The following is a 16,658-nucleotide window of genomic DNA, read 5'->3' on the forward strand; positions in this document are numbered from 1 at the left end:
TCCCACCAGTAAAGTGACCACCAAGTTGTCAAGGCTGTAAAATGTTTTGCATTTTCAGAACATACAGTATCAGGCTATATTCAGGATTATATTCTGCTTGTCTGTGTATGTCAGTGTCCAGTCTGCTTATTCTTTCCTGGTCTTCATCTCTTAACAGCCCACTGCAATGTGCTTGATGTTCAGAAAATGCCATTGCTCTTCTTCTTCTTCTGTATCGGTGTTCTTCATAACATGAGTGCCTTCTGTGATTTGATTGACTCTCAGTAGATTTTGCTTGACTTCTTTTTTTCTTTCCGCTATGTCCTTTTGTTTGCCAATCAATTAACCATAATAAACCCACAAGCACAAAGGTCACTTTCTCAAAGTTGCTGACAACTTAAATGTCTTGAATTTCAAGAATGTATCCAGTCATAAGCTATCGATCAAGACCAAGATCTTGGTTCTAGCCCTGATGTTTCATGAGTAACTGCATGATAGACAAACAAACCTCAGCTTCTTATCTTTATATATAATGCACTACTGTGGCTGTCTGTTTGTCTGTCCAGGAATTTTAAATCACCTGCAGCTCGCAAACCGTTTGACCTATTGACCTGACATTTGGTACACACATACTACGTGACATCTACTATCCACTTTCAGGGTGATGATTGACCTTCAAAGTTATTCCTCTTTTTATTTTTATATTATTTCATTGTAGAATCAACACTCGGCAGCAGCCAGCCGGGTGGCCGTGTGGCGCATCCATACGGGCGCCATTCTCATCCCTACCACCTTTGCCGTCACTTCCCCTACCTCTTCATATCTTAAATCATTCTTGAGGCAGATTGAAGACTTAAATGCCAGCTTAAGTGAAAAATTGAGGAAAATGTACTAAGCAATTGCAACACAAACACTGACTTAATCAGTTTTAATGCGGAAAGATGCCAACAAAAGAAGAGAAGAAGCGGGCCGTTAGGGTGGAGAAAAGGAGAGCTGCTCAGGAAGCAGCAGGTGCATCAACCTCTGAGCAAACAAATGATAAACGTACAAAGAATTAATATGAAAACAATAAATGCTCAAGTCAAGTGTATTGCACCGTTACTGATATATATGGTATTACTGGTATATGTAATTATTAATATATATATATGTAAAATGCATTACTACACATTTTTTCTGATGTGCCATCTGATGAAAAGATAAATACAATGCATATGTCTGTGATATATGCGATTTGGTATGAGATTCACATTTTTGATACGCCATCTATTAGAATGACAAATACAATGCATTTTATTACTACAAATGCTTGTAATGTGCCATCTTTTAGGCACAGGCAGAGGCACAGTAAACCAACAGACACACAGATGCACAGACACTTATCCTTTTATTAAGGTGGATTATACAGATAACCTGCATGGTTACAGTAAATGAAAAACATTTATTGTATGAAGGAGGTTAAAGAGTTGTGGTTCAAAAGAGTAAAGGAAATACTTTACTATTATAATAACATCTACTAAATGAAATTTGATTTAGTGAAACTCATACAAGTGAAACACCAATACAAAAATGCAGCAAAAGGACAACAGTGATTGTAATTCCCAACAGACTGCAAATGACCAATTTAACACAACACCATGATAGAAAAAGCATAAAAATTCAATAAAGGATTAACAGAAAACATTCATTTTTCTCTTGGTTGGAGTTTAAACTGGCAGACAGGAGAGAGCTTTGGATAGGACACCAATTCATTTTAGGACCCTCTAATGCAGACAATTATTTAGGGTCAGTCTCTAATCACACATCAACTCACAAAGACATGGGGAGGACATGTAAGTTCGACAAAGACAATGACCATGTTCAGGATGCAAACCCACCAGGATGGATAAAATTATTTAGTTAACTGTCTTGCCTCACTACACCCTTAATCGCCCCGCCACATGCCGTTTGTCTTACATTTAACTGTTGTCCAGCAATTACCTTGCACTCCTCTGACACTGTTCAGTCTAACTTCAGACTTCTAGTAAGGCCTCAGTCATGTTCAGATATCTAGTCTTATGTTTTTCTTGTGTTTTTGGCCATAAGAACTAGACCAGAATCATGCCACCTGTTTGTAGTGTTTTTCCAAGTGTGCCCTGACACAACTGTGTAAGTATAGTGAGTGGATCTGTCGTTAGCAAACTTGTTTCAGTATTTTGTTTAAACATATTTGTCTTTTTCTGTACTAAATTAAACCAATATTTTCAACACACAACACATTTAAGACTTTTGGCCTTGATCTGTATGACCAAATTATATTGAGACTCCCTGGTATTTAGAGGGTTTCTTGGCAGAAGCCTACTTTTGGTCAGATTGCCTGCTTTTGCAGACACGCTGAGTTAGGGATATAAAAATGGCTTGAAGAATGCCAATTTCAACAAATTAACTAGCAGTTGGTCAGATACATTTAATATAACTTGGCAGTGTTTTTGACATTTTTTCAACATTTATAGCTCCCATCAGACTCTTAACTCTGCTACTAGCTCATTCCCCAGCTCATAATTTACTTTTTTTCCCATATGTGAGTTCTTCTTTTTACTTGGTCTCTCTTGTCTATTTCATCTTTTGTCATCTCTAAAGGGCATGGATGCTTTTTCAGTTTGTACTCTGAACTACCTATGCATACATTTGTCTGCCTCTTCATCATTTTCTTGTAACATTTTTCATTACAGGGTTGTGAAGAATGAGGCCATCCCAGCAGAAACAGGCACAAGGCCAAAACCAACTGTAGATAGAATGGCAATATGCTACATGCACACGGCAGCTAAAGCCCCCATTTTTTCAGCAATATTCAGTCAGGGGCCTCATTTGTACAATCTTAGCAAGGTGGGACAGTTGTGTAGTTTGACAACCCCAGCGACTCAGTAAGAGTAGTCTGCGACTCACATGTACTTATTAAGTCATAGGGGCAGGCGTGTGAGTTAATGCGCAAAAGCTGATAACAAAATGCATTTACCCAGAAGTGCAATGCATACAAGGAATAAAGAACATGTGTGTTCTGGGCTGTGCAAACAGAAGAGAGGCTTGTCTGCCTCATGTCTCATGTTTGACGGCCTATGACAAAATGGAAAAAAAAGCTTAAAAGAGTGCAGAGAGATCACCGCTGAACTCACCAGGCAGTACCTGGAAGTCATTCGTAAAGGCACTTTCAATTAATTGGCTGTCAGTGTGCAGAAACCTCTTGATACTTTGGGAATTTTAAGCTGTGCTAGCTAGAGTCATGCAATTCATCATCCACGGTGATTCCTAGATGTGAAATCTGTCATCCTCGGGATGATGAGATCCAGCAACTGTAGTCATCAAGTTTGATATTCTCTGCAGTGTGTTGACAGCTTAAAAGTGAATCATATGTTTGGCTCATGTCTGTTCAAATAAATTTTGCAAGTGAATCAAATCAAAAATGAGTGTGTACAGGTACTGTATCATTTCTGAACGTGCCCCACAGGCATAAAATGAATAAAAACAAATTGGACAGACAGATTCAATCTATTAGATCACCAGGATCAGTAACAGCATGTGGGCTACTGTGATACTCAATATCATTTTCAGTGCAGGCCATCTGCAAATTTGTCAGCTCATGATGGCAAGGAAGGAGAAAAATCATAACTGTTGCTTTGTGTGCCGAGTCTATATGTAGAAACTTGTGGACAACGGGAGAAGCCAGGATTGGTAGGAGCAAGATATGTAAACGTATGATGCAAAACATTGGCAACTTCAGAATGTAGATGGGAACAGATGGTCTTCCTGCTTCCATAAGAGATGCCCCCTCGGTCTCAGCCTTTAAATCCCGGCTAAAGACTCACTACTTCAGTTTAGCATATCCTGACTAGAGCTGCTGATTAACTGTACATACTGCATCTCTGTTGTTAGTCATTAGCACTATAACATAAGTAACATGATAATTATATTTGAATACTAACCCTCACCTATTCTGTTTCTTTTCTCGGTACCCAAATGTGGCCATTGGTGCCACGGCCCACCTGCCAAGTTGTTTGCCTGCCAAAGGTAAAGTCATCCCTGATGGAGGATCACAGGAATCATGGGAAAGAGGGGTCCTTTCATCGGAGCAATGTTTCAGCCGTGGCATGGCCAAATGGAGATGCAGCTAGATGGATGAGGTCTCCAGGACTCTAAAAATATCCAAACCTAATTATGTCATATCATCTACTGTTAAACCGTAATTCTAAAATTTTTATTATGCTGTCTTAAGGAATTGTTCTGTTGTGTATATTGTATTGTATTGACCCCCTACTTTTGACACCTACTGCACGCCCAACCTACCTGGAAAGGGGTCTCTCTTTGAACTGCCTTTCCCGAGGTTTCTTCCATTTTCCTACAAGGTTTTTATTGGGAGTTTTTCCTTGTCTTCTCAGAGAGTCAAGGCTGGGGGGCTGTCAAAAGGCAGGGCCTGTTAAAGCCAATTGCGGCACTTCCTGTGTGATTTTGGGCTATACAAAAATAAACTGTATTGTATTGTATTGTAACATTAGATACTTATGAAGATATCTGCTTGCAAGACTCTCACAGAGAAAAATATAGGCATTAGGTGGGGCATTTCATTACAAAATACACATCAATTGGACAGTATTGGCTTATTAAGTCAGCCACCTCACTTCTTTCCAGTAGGTATTACAGTTCCTACCATGTTGGTACTCTAATCCATCGCAATTTTCAAATCAGAGATACGTCGACAGTTGCATAAACAGTAGTCTCACTGAAGCCAGGTGAATAATATATAAATCTGGAGACAACCAACAATTAAACGGCTCATGGTGTGTCACATTTCTAAATCAATCCAATGCTTCATAAAGGTGGCACTCAAAGTAGGGGCAGAGATTTTGAACTGTAAAACTAAGACGTGCTCTCATTGACCTGGTCCAACAAACAGCAAGCTTCTGATTACGATTGTCTGCAGTCAAAAAGTCTCCTAAGAAAACCCTATATATGTGTGCAGAGAGCATATTGAACGATTTAAAAAAAAACATAACCTAATTTAAGGGAGTGAGAAGTCAAGTTAAATGACATATTTTATTGGCTAACTAAAAAGATTACAATATGTAAGCTTTTGAGGCAACTCCTCGATGTAATAAGATGTACTTTACATCTTGCCTGAAGAAGGTTACCCGTGTTGCCTCGAAAGCTTGCACACTGTAATCTTTTTAGTTAGCCAATAAAAGGTGTTATTTTGCTTGACTTCTCACTACATTCATAATGTCTAACATACTACAACACCCTAGTACTAATGCAAGGGAGAAACCTTTCTGTAGCATCAGATTATACATTGGAATTTGAAGGCATCAAAGGACGAACAGTAAATGGGAATGATATGTTCTCAAAGGTACTGTGCATGCTTTCTGTTGTTTAGCTACAACAACAATATGGGAGTCGATGTAAGCTTAAAAGAACTGGCAACTTTATTTATGAAAACAGGAACTGCATATATGCATTCAGAGTAAATGTTGTGTCACACTTCATCAAAAGGACTGCTGTTAAGAGAGCATGAAAAGCCACAGGAGATGCAGCTTTCAGTACTCTATACACATAAATCAACAAATATGCCTAACAACACCAGTAGATGCGGCGGTGAGGCTTCACAACATCCTCCGTCTGACTACATGTCTAAATAAATAACTAAAGAAAGTTAACATTACTGTCTAATTGTAAATGCAAACATGCCATGACAAAATAACTGCAGCGTTTTAACACGTTGTATATCCATAGGCACAATGTTTATCTAAACATGACTTAAATGGTTAAAATGGCAAAAAAGATATCATAGCAGACAGAGGCACAAACATATGGAGCCCAGTAGCTGCAGTGGGCTGGTCTATGTTGTGAGTGTGTCTGTCTCCACTGTCTCTGCTCTCATTACTACTTGCAAATTACTTATTAAGCTTCAGTTACCTTGTTCTACTGAGCTCCTGAATGGATAACTGCAGTATCAGCTTTATATTTTCTCTCAGTGTCAAGTCTTTTATTCAGTCTCTTTTGCTCTCTCTCTGAAGCCCCGGCAGCAGTTTAAAACACACAGACTGGAGGAATCAGGTGTAGGTGTTTTAGGAAGAAGCCCTGAGGGTGTAGCCTTTGCAGCGCAAGATTTTTACTACACACTTAATAGGATTTAACAATCATGTCTGGCCCCGCAAGACTAGATAAGCAGGCATGACATTTCTAGACAATTCCAATTTAAGCCCTTAAAAACAGTCACATGCACGCCATGTATGTCTTTACATCTAAATTTGATAAGAAGAGTTCTGATTCCTTGCGTTTTATGCTGATCATCTGTCACATTTGAAAGAAAAAAATTGGATTTGATCTGTGGAGTGAATGTAGCCTTGGAGCCATGCCCATACTCACTCCTACTAAGCATTTGAAAGTCATCATTTAACATAACCTGTGTGTATTTGGGATTTGAGAGCCCAGGGAGGATCTCACTTAGATATTGGGAATTTGTGCAAACTCCACTGTGATTGCTGTGATGTAGCAGTGGTCCCAGCTGTGGGAGCCAGTTGGCCAACTGCATAATTGTTATGCCTTTTTCCTAATTTTAAAGGCTTTTAAAATGGTGAACGGAATGGTATGGTGGTGTAATGTTTGGCATTGCTTGTCTAAAGAAATGGGTTCAGATATTGACTCAGACAACAACTGCGTGTGTGTACTGGGTAACACAAAATTAATCCACATCCCAAACTTGTTCACATTAAGTGGTGACTGGTGTGTGAAGATGAGTTTTGGATCATGTCCGGAGGTTAGTTCCTGCTATGTGACAAATACTGATGACATAGACTGCCTCTTTCTACAATACTTCATTAGGATAAAAACAGTGGAAATCGAGTGGTGAACTAATATGTTAATTATTCTACAACCCCATTGGGACTGTGGTAAGCACACACCTTTCCCAACGCCTACAGTAAATCAAGTTGATTCATTTAAACTTTACATGTCTTGTACTGTCTTCATTTAAATATGGCTAAAAGAGCATTTAGAAATCACTGCTTTCTGTTTGCATTTGTATTTTTCATTCTGCTCCAACTTATTTATGCAAAGCAGAGAACTGCATGTAAGAGTACAACCCCATTTCCAATGTTACAATTCTGTTTCCCATCTCAAGGCAAACCAACAGAAAGTTCCTCGTAAACTCACATTTTACTTTCAATATTCTTTGTGTACATTTCTTATCAGCAAAAAGTGTAACCAAAACTCACCTTGAGTGCCAATAATCTCCATGTGGAGGTGTGAAAGACCACTAGCAATGGACACGGCCAGTGTGATCATCGCTTCCACAGACACAGAATACTGATTTAGGTAGTCAAACAGTGAGCCATGTTCATGGTATTCCGATACAAGCCAAAGCTGTGTCCAGCTTCCATTGTCTGAAATATAATGGGATCAAATTAATACATTATTGTTTTAAAGTTACTTGGGCATAACTAGACCTCAACTCATCTAGGTAATCTTGGATAAAAAAATGTATATTTGAGCTGTAATAAATATGGATTCTTGATGTTGAACACAGTACAAAATATTACTAGGAATTACAACTGTTGTCTTAATAAAGGTAGTGTATTACTAACTTTAGGCTCAGAGTTCTTTAAGATTTTCCACAGCTCATTTAAACTATGTTCATGATAATATACTTTTGGTGAATGAATGAAAAGTTCTTTGTGGAAAGAGTGAGCGAGCAACCAGACTCACTAATAAACATGGATAACAAAATGGATCATTTAACATCTGGGGCCTCATTTATAAAACTTTTATCAGATATGAGTGTTAAAATATGGACATGCCGAAAAAAATGTGAAAATGAACACGCCAAAAAAAATCAGATTTATAAAACCTGACATAAGCACATTTTCACTCAATTTACCAGTTATGAATTACAATCAGCTTGTAATTATGCATAAGTGAATGCACCTAAAACATCTTTTTATGGAGCATGCTAATACATCATACCTCATACATACATAGACTCTATGCCTGGTAAAGCAGCCTCCACTGTGACGCACTGAAACCCTGCCATTTGTGCTCCACAACTGGGAGTGCAGGATCATGCACTGGATTATTGTACCTCTCCTCTGCCCTCTGAGGGTCCAGGAAAGGTATGAGGTGCCATTGTTGAGTGGGTAGTCACTATCAACTGGTGTATCAAGTAATCATGTAATGACATGATTTCTGTTACAATGAATATTGCAGACCAGATGAAGCACTAACTGTTACCTTACCAACAAGTCATTCATCACACACACTACCACTACATCTGCCAAAACTACTTTGCTTCAAAATATATGAATCATGGGTTGACCCAGGCCACAAAGACACAACACTTGCCAACCACATCATGGCATCACCGATGACTTGTAGATTAATGGAATATAGCTACTTACAGATAACAAAAGCAGCTTCGTTCTTGCTAGGTGCCCTTGTTGCCATATGAGTTCAGTCAATTGCTCTGATTACATTAGAAGAACCAGACACAGCTACAAATTGCCTTTTTACGTTGCTAAAAATTATGTGCACACAGACACCGTATGCAAACTGAATGTAGTGCTTCGCCGGTCGGTTAATAGCTTTCTGCACAGTAGACATAATGTAGTGAAGCTTGGCCAGAGAAGTGTCAACAACTAGCCGATATAAACTGGCTAAAAATCAAAAAAGCATTGGCCCTATTAAAATGGAACTGAATTACATGTGTCTGTACATTATATTCATCCTTTTTGAGGTGTAATATGTTTGTCACATCAATGCACATTCTAATAACAGCTAGGTGATAGGAATTATTATGCGCGTGAGTCGTCATTTAGCTGGTCTGGCTACATTTCCCTGCTTAATCAAGGGAGTCATCATTTCCCATTGTTTTGTCTTGGTAGAGACCTATGTGATTCTACTGTTCCCTTTTATATTCTTTATTGTGTAGACTTTATCATAATGCTTCAAATCGCCTAGACTTATCCCTCTTTATAAGGTATTGTACTTTAGCACTTCTCCCCACCTTCCCTTCTACATCTGTAACCTCAGGCAATTAGAGTAAGAGCATGAGCAGGAGTTGTTACAAATTCTAATAATGTATTATTGGCAATATTCATAGAATAGTAATAATGAAGCAAAGTACATGTGAATACTGACAACCATAGAACCTGATACATGCTAGTTGTGTAGTTTCAAGTGTTGTTGAGAATGGACTCGCTCTCTCTTCAAAGTAAACACTTGAGATGGGCAAGCAGAATAGACTTACTTGCAAAACTGCATAAAGCCATCTCAGTTCAATGAAGTGAGCGCCCTTCAATGGGTGAATCTTACATTTATTACAATTCTTATCAGTATCTGTTTTTCATCATAATCTAACTCCAAAAATACAATCCTTCAATCGTAAGATGTATACGTATCACCCATATTTTCTCATGCTTTATCAGAAATAAATGCTTTTCTGCCCTATTACTTTGCCACCATTATTTTTAAAATGTAAACATACTAAATCAATTCTTATGTTCCTCACCTAGGGCTGGTATATAATGGTGACTTTCCATGTATTAAGAAAAATAAAATATACATTCATGAGTCTTTAATGGTTTGACTCTTTCATAACCTAAGGCTAGCTTGTACAATATGTTACATTAATACAAGGTTTTAAATCCTCTATACAGGTGACACACAAACTTGTAATTAATCAAATGTCTCTGCTCAAGTCATCATTTCTGGCCAGTTTTCTTTAGGACAGGTCATATGCCTTTCTCAATATGGCTGCTGGGTTGTACTCCTCATTGCGTTCTCTTCATGGCCATGGTGTGAAAGAGAGAGATAAGAGACAGAGAGAGGGAGGGGTAAAGCGACCGACTTTATATATTCCTGTCCAAATCCTTAGACCAATAAGGCATTGTGGTACAGAATGGCCTCCGATTCAAAGCCAATCCCAAACAGCCATTCTTCCGACCAATGGGTACACACACCGGCTTTTTTGCCCCTACCCTCAGTTAATGAATACCATTTGTTTAACTGAAGTTTCATAGCCTTCTTGTGGGGGATGCCTCATAGAATGTCCTACACAGAAATCCCCCTTGCTAAACCAGTATGAGGCACCCCCCAAAAAACACTGCAATAAAATTTACATCCTGAGTTAGTCCTAAAGTTGGTTGGTCAGGGGTTGGTTAATTAGATATGTGAAAGTACAATAAGAAACACTAATATTACAATTGGCATGCCCAGCTTACAAATAAAGACATACAAAATATTTATCAACTTATATTCAAAATATCACTCCACAACACCTATTTTTTCCTAAATGTAGTGTATCCAGGTGTGGCGGAAGTGCTGCAGACCACGGCTCCTGAACTTACCAGGAGGCCACAGGCCTCCGCAGGGTTGAGCTTCTAAGCTCCAGTCCCGTGGCCCTGATGTAAACCAGGGAGGCTGCCCTCTCGTGTCCCAGGGGAGATATTGTTGGTGATATTCAACCTGGCCGCCAACAGCTATGTTTCAAACAAATGATACCAGCGGATCCATTGGCAAGAAAGAAGCTGGAGGAGGTAAGCCAAACTCTGCCATCCTTGTTGCCAAATTGTTAACGGCAGTTAACACACGTGTAATGCTTACCTGCCTTTTTATTAACATCCACACCAACAACAAATACCTCTGTTTTCCTCCTACAACCCCTCACATTCGTTTCTGCACAGACATCATATCTGCAATGTTAGAAAACTGGAAATCATCTCAAATGATGACAGTTGCCCATCACACACAGAACTAAGCTTCAGTAAATTAAGAAGGATAGTCGCTTTGAAAACTCACAAAAAATGCTCCAGAAATTCATTTCTCCCTGGTGCCATACATCTTTTTAATATGGAACATCAGAGTCAACAATTTAAAAAAAAAAAATTTTATGTATCATGTATCCATTTTAAGGTAAGTAGGTTTTAACAAATACTGTTTTTCTCAGTTGACATACACAATTTTTAGAATATCTGTGTAAGTTTTTAACCTGTTTCCTCTGTTTGTTATAGTTCATTCTTTCTATTATTGGATGTTTTCTTGTGTAAATGTGACAAACAAAAAAACTGTGAGACTTAAACCTTTCTCTATCCTGGTTTGATCCAATTTGTCCTCTTCTCTCAAGACAGTTGCATAAAGCCTTCAGTTTCTTGGCCGTCTGTAACATGGAAAAGCCTTCATTTTGCAAAATATCAATAGACGGATGTGTTCCTTGAGAAAGCAGTTTTATTTTGGCCATTTTCATACCCAGGACTGAACTTTAGGAATGCCAATACCTTGTGACCCAAGAAAAGACAATTTACTTGCATCATTGAACAGAATAAGAGGTTTCTGCTGTGCAAAAACAATCAAAAAGGTTTCCTGTAATAACCAATTAGCATTTAAACATGATTAATTAAGGATGAGTTGAGAGAATTTAACTTTAGGACATTGGACTAATGGCTACTGAAAATGGTGCTTTGCAGCCATACATGAAAAATAAATTATACATCTGTCATTACAAGCACTAATAGCCATTTGCAACATTTAAAATGTCTTGGCTAAAACAGTAATATTTCAGAGTGATTCCAAACATTTGAATTCCAGTAAATATATAACACATATTCATACAGTATAGGCAAGTTATATGATTATTTTTAAACAGTTGGGGCACACAGGGCCATCTCAACAACATCATAGGTCCCTGGGCAAAGAAGTGTCAGAAGCCCCTGTTTTGATAGCAAAACAGAAACATATATACAGCGGTATCAGTGACATCGTGGGCCCCCATACTGCTGGGGCTCGCAGCCGGTGCCCCTTTGTGCCCATACAATAAGACAGCCCTGGGAGCAAATGCAGTTTAAGTGCTGTGCTCAGGACGACTGTTAAATGGGCTTAGTTTAATAAGCAGTCTCACTGTGACTGAACAAACTGTTTCAAACAAATAAAACTGGAACCATCAAAGCTTTGCATAGCTTGTGATTCTCAATGAATTTAACACTAGAAATCCTTAAGCCTACAAAAAAACTTTCATTCCTGGCCCACCTTAAATCCCTTCACACCTCTCCATCAGCATCTTTTGTTTTGTAAATCAGTCGGTCCTGCCTTTGTCCAGTTTGATAGCAGTCATAGGACATCGTATCTTTGATTGCCGGTACAACAAATAGTTCTGAGCAGGTATCTGCCACAGCACTGCTCTTGTGAAAAGAATGGACATTAATGCCACCAACTTAGAGAGGGACAGGCAAGTTTGTTGTACCACGTGAACGTCACTGAGAGAATAAAACTGAATAAAATTCACACTGAGCGTTATAGACTCAGATCAAATGTGTGTTTTTATTATATTTTAGAAATAATAATAATAATAATAATAGCAACTCACTACTCAAAAGATGGACTGCCCGGCCTCGAACCAGGGACCTTTGGGTTATAAGGCAGCAGATCTGCACCTTCCAAGAATGCCTGTAAACTCCCTGTCGATCGACAATTGAGTCTAGGTTTTAACTCATTGACAGCCACATGTAAATCGAATGCTTTTTTTTTTCATTGATTATATTCTTGAATAAAAACACACGTTTATTTGATATTTGGACTAAAGTCTTCACACATTATACACTTCACGTCATTATTACTATAACATGGAAAACGTTTCTGCACTAGGTACGTGTTCAGTATTTCCTGAATCTCTTGCATTTCCATCCATCCTACACTTACCCAGATCTTTGTAGGCATGGAGCACACATGAAATGCATGTATTCCAAATAATGATATACTGTATTATTTTCCTGACAACTCCTGTGTGCCTCACTTCACATGCAGATAAGGTGCATTGGCTTGAGCTGGGAGACCATTTGTCCAAGTTGAGTTCCGTCAGTAAGGGGGATGGGACAGCAGGTTTACTTGCTGCTTGTGCTGATCGACACATTTACAAAACAAAAGATGCTAATGGAGTGGTGTGAAAGGGTTTAAGGTGGGCCGGGATTACGAGTTTTTTCGTAGGCTTCAGGAACTTTAGGCTTCAAGTCCCCCCATTTTCCAGCATTGGTAAATTTTTGTAATTATTTTATTTTCCAAATATTGTGTTCGTAACTGCAGCTTGTAAGCATTTGAGTAAGTTCATGAGGTGATGCTTTGGGAGGCAATGATTTAAGAAGTGCTGTGGGATTTCTGCATTCTACGATGATAACATAATTGCTCTGGCACTTCGGTCTTTGTTTCTTTTTCACGTGCTCTTGTCAGCCTTTTAGAAAAAAAACTGAATGAGATATTGAGGTAGCTTTGCTCTTAGCTAAATAAACTGGCTTGATGGGCTGAATGGTCTCCTCTCATTTGTTAAATTTTTTTATGTTCTGGGTCTCCCCTCCTGGGGTGGTCACTTGAGATTGGGCTTAATCTACAGTCTGTTGCACAGCACAGCAGATTCTGATAAAGAAGCGATGCAGAAGAGATAGGGGGCCGGCAAACAGTATTTTGTTTAGGGCCACAGTATGGCTAGGACTAGCATAGTCTTGGCCACTTTGCCCCACTGCCAAATATTCCAAGTACATACCACTGGACCTTTCTTGTGTGCTTTATCCTCATGTTTTCATTACATTCTTCAGTTCCTTCCATCCCCACTCCTGAAAATATGACCTAAAGTGAGGGAGGTGGGAGGGAGGGATCATGATTCAATGCTCATGCAAACTGGAAAAACAACTTTCTCCCAAAATGTCAACGTTATCTGAGCCTACATCCTCTCACCATACAACGTACACACTCCTTACCAATCCTTCCTTTCAATGTCAATTTCCACCCTCCTTGGTGAAACTTGACAAAATTCACCTTATCATTCCCGTTGCAGCCTTTTCTAATTTTAAAAGCTCTAATATTATGCACATCCTAAACTTCACTAGTCTTGGGTGATAACACAATATCAATAATCATTTAAGGTTAAACTCATCAATAATGACGATTGTTTGGTTAATCATTTTCAGTGAAGTGTTTAGACCATTGTCTCTCTTAATCCCACTTCATGTTGGTTTTGCACAGAACTAACTTGAGTCTCACCTTAGCACAAAAACTGAGTACTTCTTTGAAGCAACTTTGGTAGTGAGTACACACACTTCCACACACAAGCTTCACACTCCTGGATTTGGAAATTTTCTGTCATTCTTCTCTGCAGAGCTACACAAAGACATTCCCAGAGTTGAGCCTAAGCCACTCTTGTGTTGTCTTTGCTTTGTGCTTAGGGTCATTGTCCTGTTGGAAGGTGGACCTTTGGCCCAGTCAGGATGTCTGTGTACGTTGCTCTATTCAGCTTTCCCTTAATCCTGACTAGTCTCCCAGTCCCTGCTGCTGAAAAACAACACCACAGCATGATACCGCCACCATCATGCTGCACTGTTGGAAGAGTATTGCGCAGGTCACAAGCGGGGCCTGGTTTACTCTAGATGTGAAGCTTACTTCAATCTTGGTTTAATCAGATCAGAGAATCTTGATGGATCTGTGTCTTTCCTAATCCTGTTCAATCAACTGAATGGGCCTCCAAACAAGGCGTAGAAACATCTTCAGGGATTCACCTGAACCAAGTTTCAAGTGACATAACAAAGGGCCATAATACTTGTATCAATGTGATATTTCCATTTTGTAATTTTAATTGTTTTCAAAAAATTCCTAAAATCCTATTTTTGCTTTGTCATTTTGGGGTATTGAGAGTTGTTTGATGGGGGAAAAATCAATTTAAAACCAAAAGACCAACGTTTTTTCATCACTGATCACTTCTGGTGTCTGTCCGCCTGGACCTGCCTCTGTGATGGTGCAGGTCGGCCCCACGGTACCGGGTCCTCCCTGGGAGCTTCTTGAACCTGCTACCACTGATAACATACCCAAGGGATGAGGCAAATGAGGACATTCACTCTAAGCAAGGGGAGGGTGCAAAAATGAACATAGTACTTTTATTAAAGTCATCAAATAAATAGTGTTCAAAAACAAAGTGCAGTGCTCACAACTCAATAAATAATCCTTTAAAATGGTAACTCGTCCATGAGTTAAAAATCAAGACTTAAAATAAGAATAAAAACCACCAACACAGTCATCGGGGCAACGTTCCTTTTCCTCTTGGATGAGCCTAGCACATCTCCCTCTCACCCACTGGTCACTAAGCTGGTGGAGACAGTAGCAGCCACAGTCCTCACCAAACCTGCCCAACATCTTGACTGATCTCAAATGGCATTGGTGAGAATGCATGGAGTTGATTGTACTCTTGTTGTCATTATCACTCCCCGGCGTACCTTTGATCTATGCAGCGGACTCGGCCTTGATCACACCCATTTCTCCAGACCATCAGTGGGGAAAAACCAATACTAGAGTGCTGATACTTCACTCTATTCAGGGCCTACAATCATGTTGCCTCTCACACAATAGCTGGCTCATCTGCATCTCCTCCTGATGCTGTTCTCCTGGCTTTGTTCTTTCTTTTCTTTCTCTCCTTTTTTGTTCTCTAATTCTTCCCCTTCCATCCTATGCAGGCTACTTTATCCTCTGCTCCCTACATGGGTACAGGGAGCTACTTCTTCCGCTGCATCACTGAGGTGCTTGACTGATCCACCCACCTAGGCACATGTATGCGGTGTGATCAGCCAGCTCCCCAATTAACCGCAGAGTTGTTATTGCAACTGAGAGGGCATGGCAGATGCTTGCTGACAACCTACCACAAGTGTTACCTGGTAGGTAACCATCCAAATGATCGGATTGTGATTCAGACCTTTGTATATAATACTCTAATTTTCACCCTACTGTTTATATACTGTTTATGACACTTCATAACAAAGTATCACTATAAACTCTATATGACTATCATATTACTTTTCCTTGTTGGAACTTTTTGATTCATTGTGCATTGTCTTACACTATACTTTAATCAAAAATCTTCTTTCTAGCCTACATAAAGCATTATTTACTATGCAAGATACCATAATAACTATTATTATCATTCAAATTATTTATGGACATTATTGTTCAGCCCTTAGGAACACCTCACAGACATTCTTCCTTGCACATCTCATGGTTGCTATCACATTCTAACTGCCAGCTAAAGAGCACAGTTATGGTCTATGTTATTTTATCTGTAACAATTTGGTTTCTAACACTGTACCCAAGTAGACCACATCAGGATTAGAACACCTTTCACGATGTATCTAAAAGAAAAGGTTTTTTTTGGTGTGCAATCAGTAAAAGTATTCAGTCAAAGAAGGATGATCGTAACATGATGGTCATATATAGATAAGAGCAGTTGTAATGCTTTTAAGGCAAAAATAGTAATGCATGTTACCAATTATTACTGTTTCAAGAAGCAACAAAAGTAAAATATTGGTGAGAAGAAGACTTTATTTTTCATGTGCAAGACTGGCTATTGGTGATAAGAAAATGTTATTTTTCATGTACGATACTGGCTGCACTTGACAAGCTTTCTTCTATTGAGAGCTGCTGTTAACTGAGTCATTGTTTAGCCAATGTACGAGATGCTCAGATTCAACTCACTTCTTATTGTAATTCTGCCAATACCATATTACGCTTTGCATTGCTCATTTGGGATAAATGCCTAGTCATTAAAACATGGTAATGGATTGAATATTAAATTTTACAATCACAGAAGCTTACAGATGAGAAACGAGAAACTATTGATAGTGTATCTTCTACAG

General features: G+C 39.0%; 1 protein-coding gene across 2 annotated transcripts in view; it reads right to left on the reverse strand.

Annotated features, from left to right (window-relative positions):
* Nucleotides 1-16,658, reverse strand: part of LOC120531752 (activin receptor type-1C) — a 216,895-nt gene that overhangs the window by 27,264 nt on the left and 172,973 nt on the right. For both annotated transcript variants that reach the window (XM_039757443.1, XM_039757442.1), the window contains exon 5: nucleotides 7,224-7,391. In XM_039757443.1, coding sequence (XP_039613377.1) covers nucleotides 7,224-7,391 — 168 coding nt within the window. The remainder of the gene's footprint in view (nucleotides 1-7,223; nucleotides 7,392-16,658) is intronic.

This window comes from Polypterus senegalus, chromosome 6 (genome assembly GCF_016835505.1).
Source record: "Polypterus senegalus isolate Bchr_013 chromosome 6, ASM1683550v1, whole genome shotgun sequence".
NCBI lineage: Eukaryota > Metazoa > Chordata > Cladistia > Polypteriformes > Polypteridae > Polypterus > Polypterus senegalus.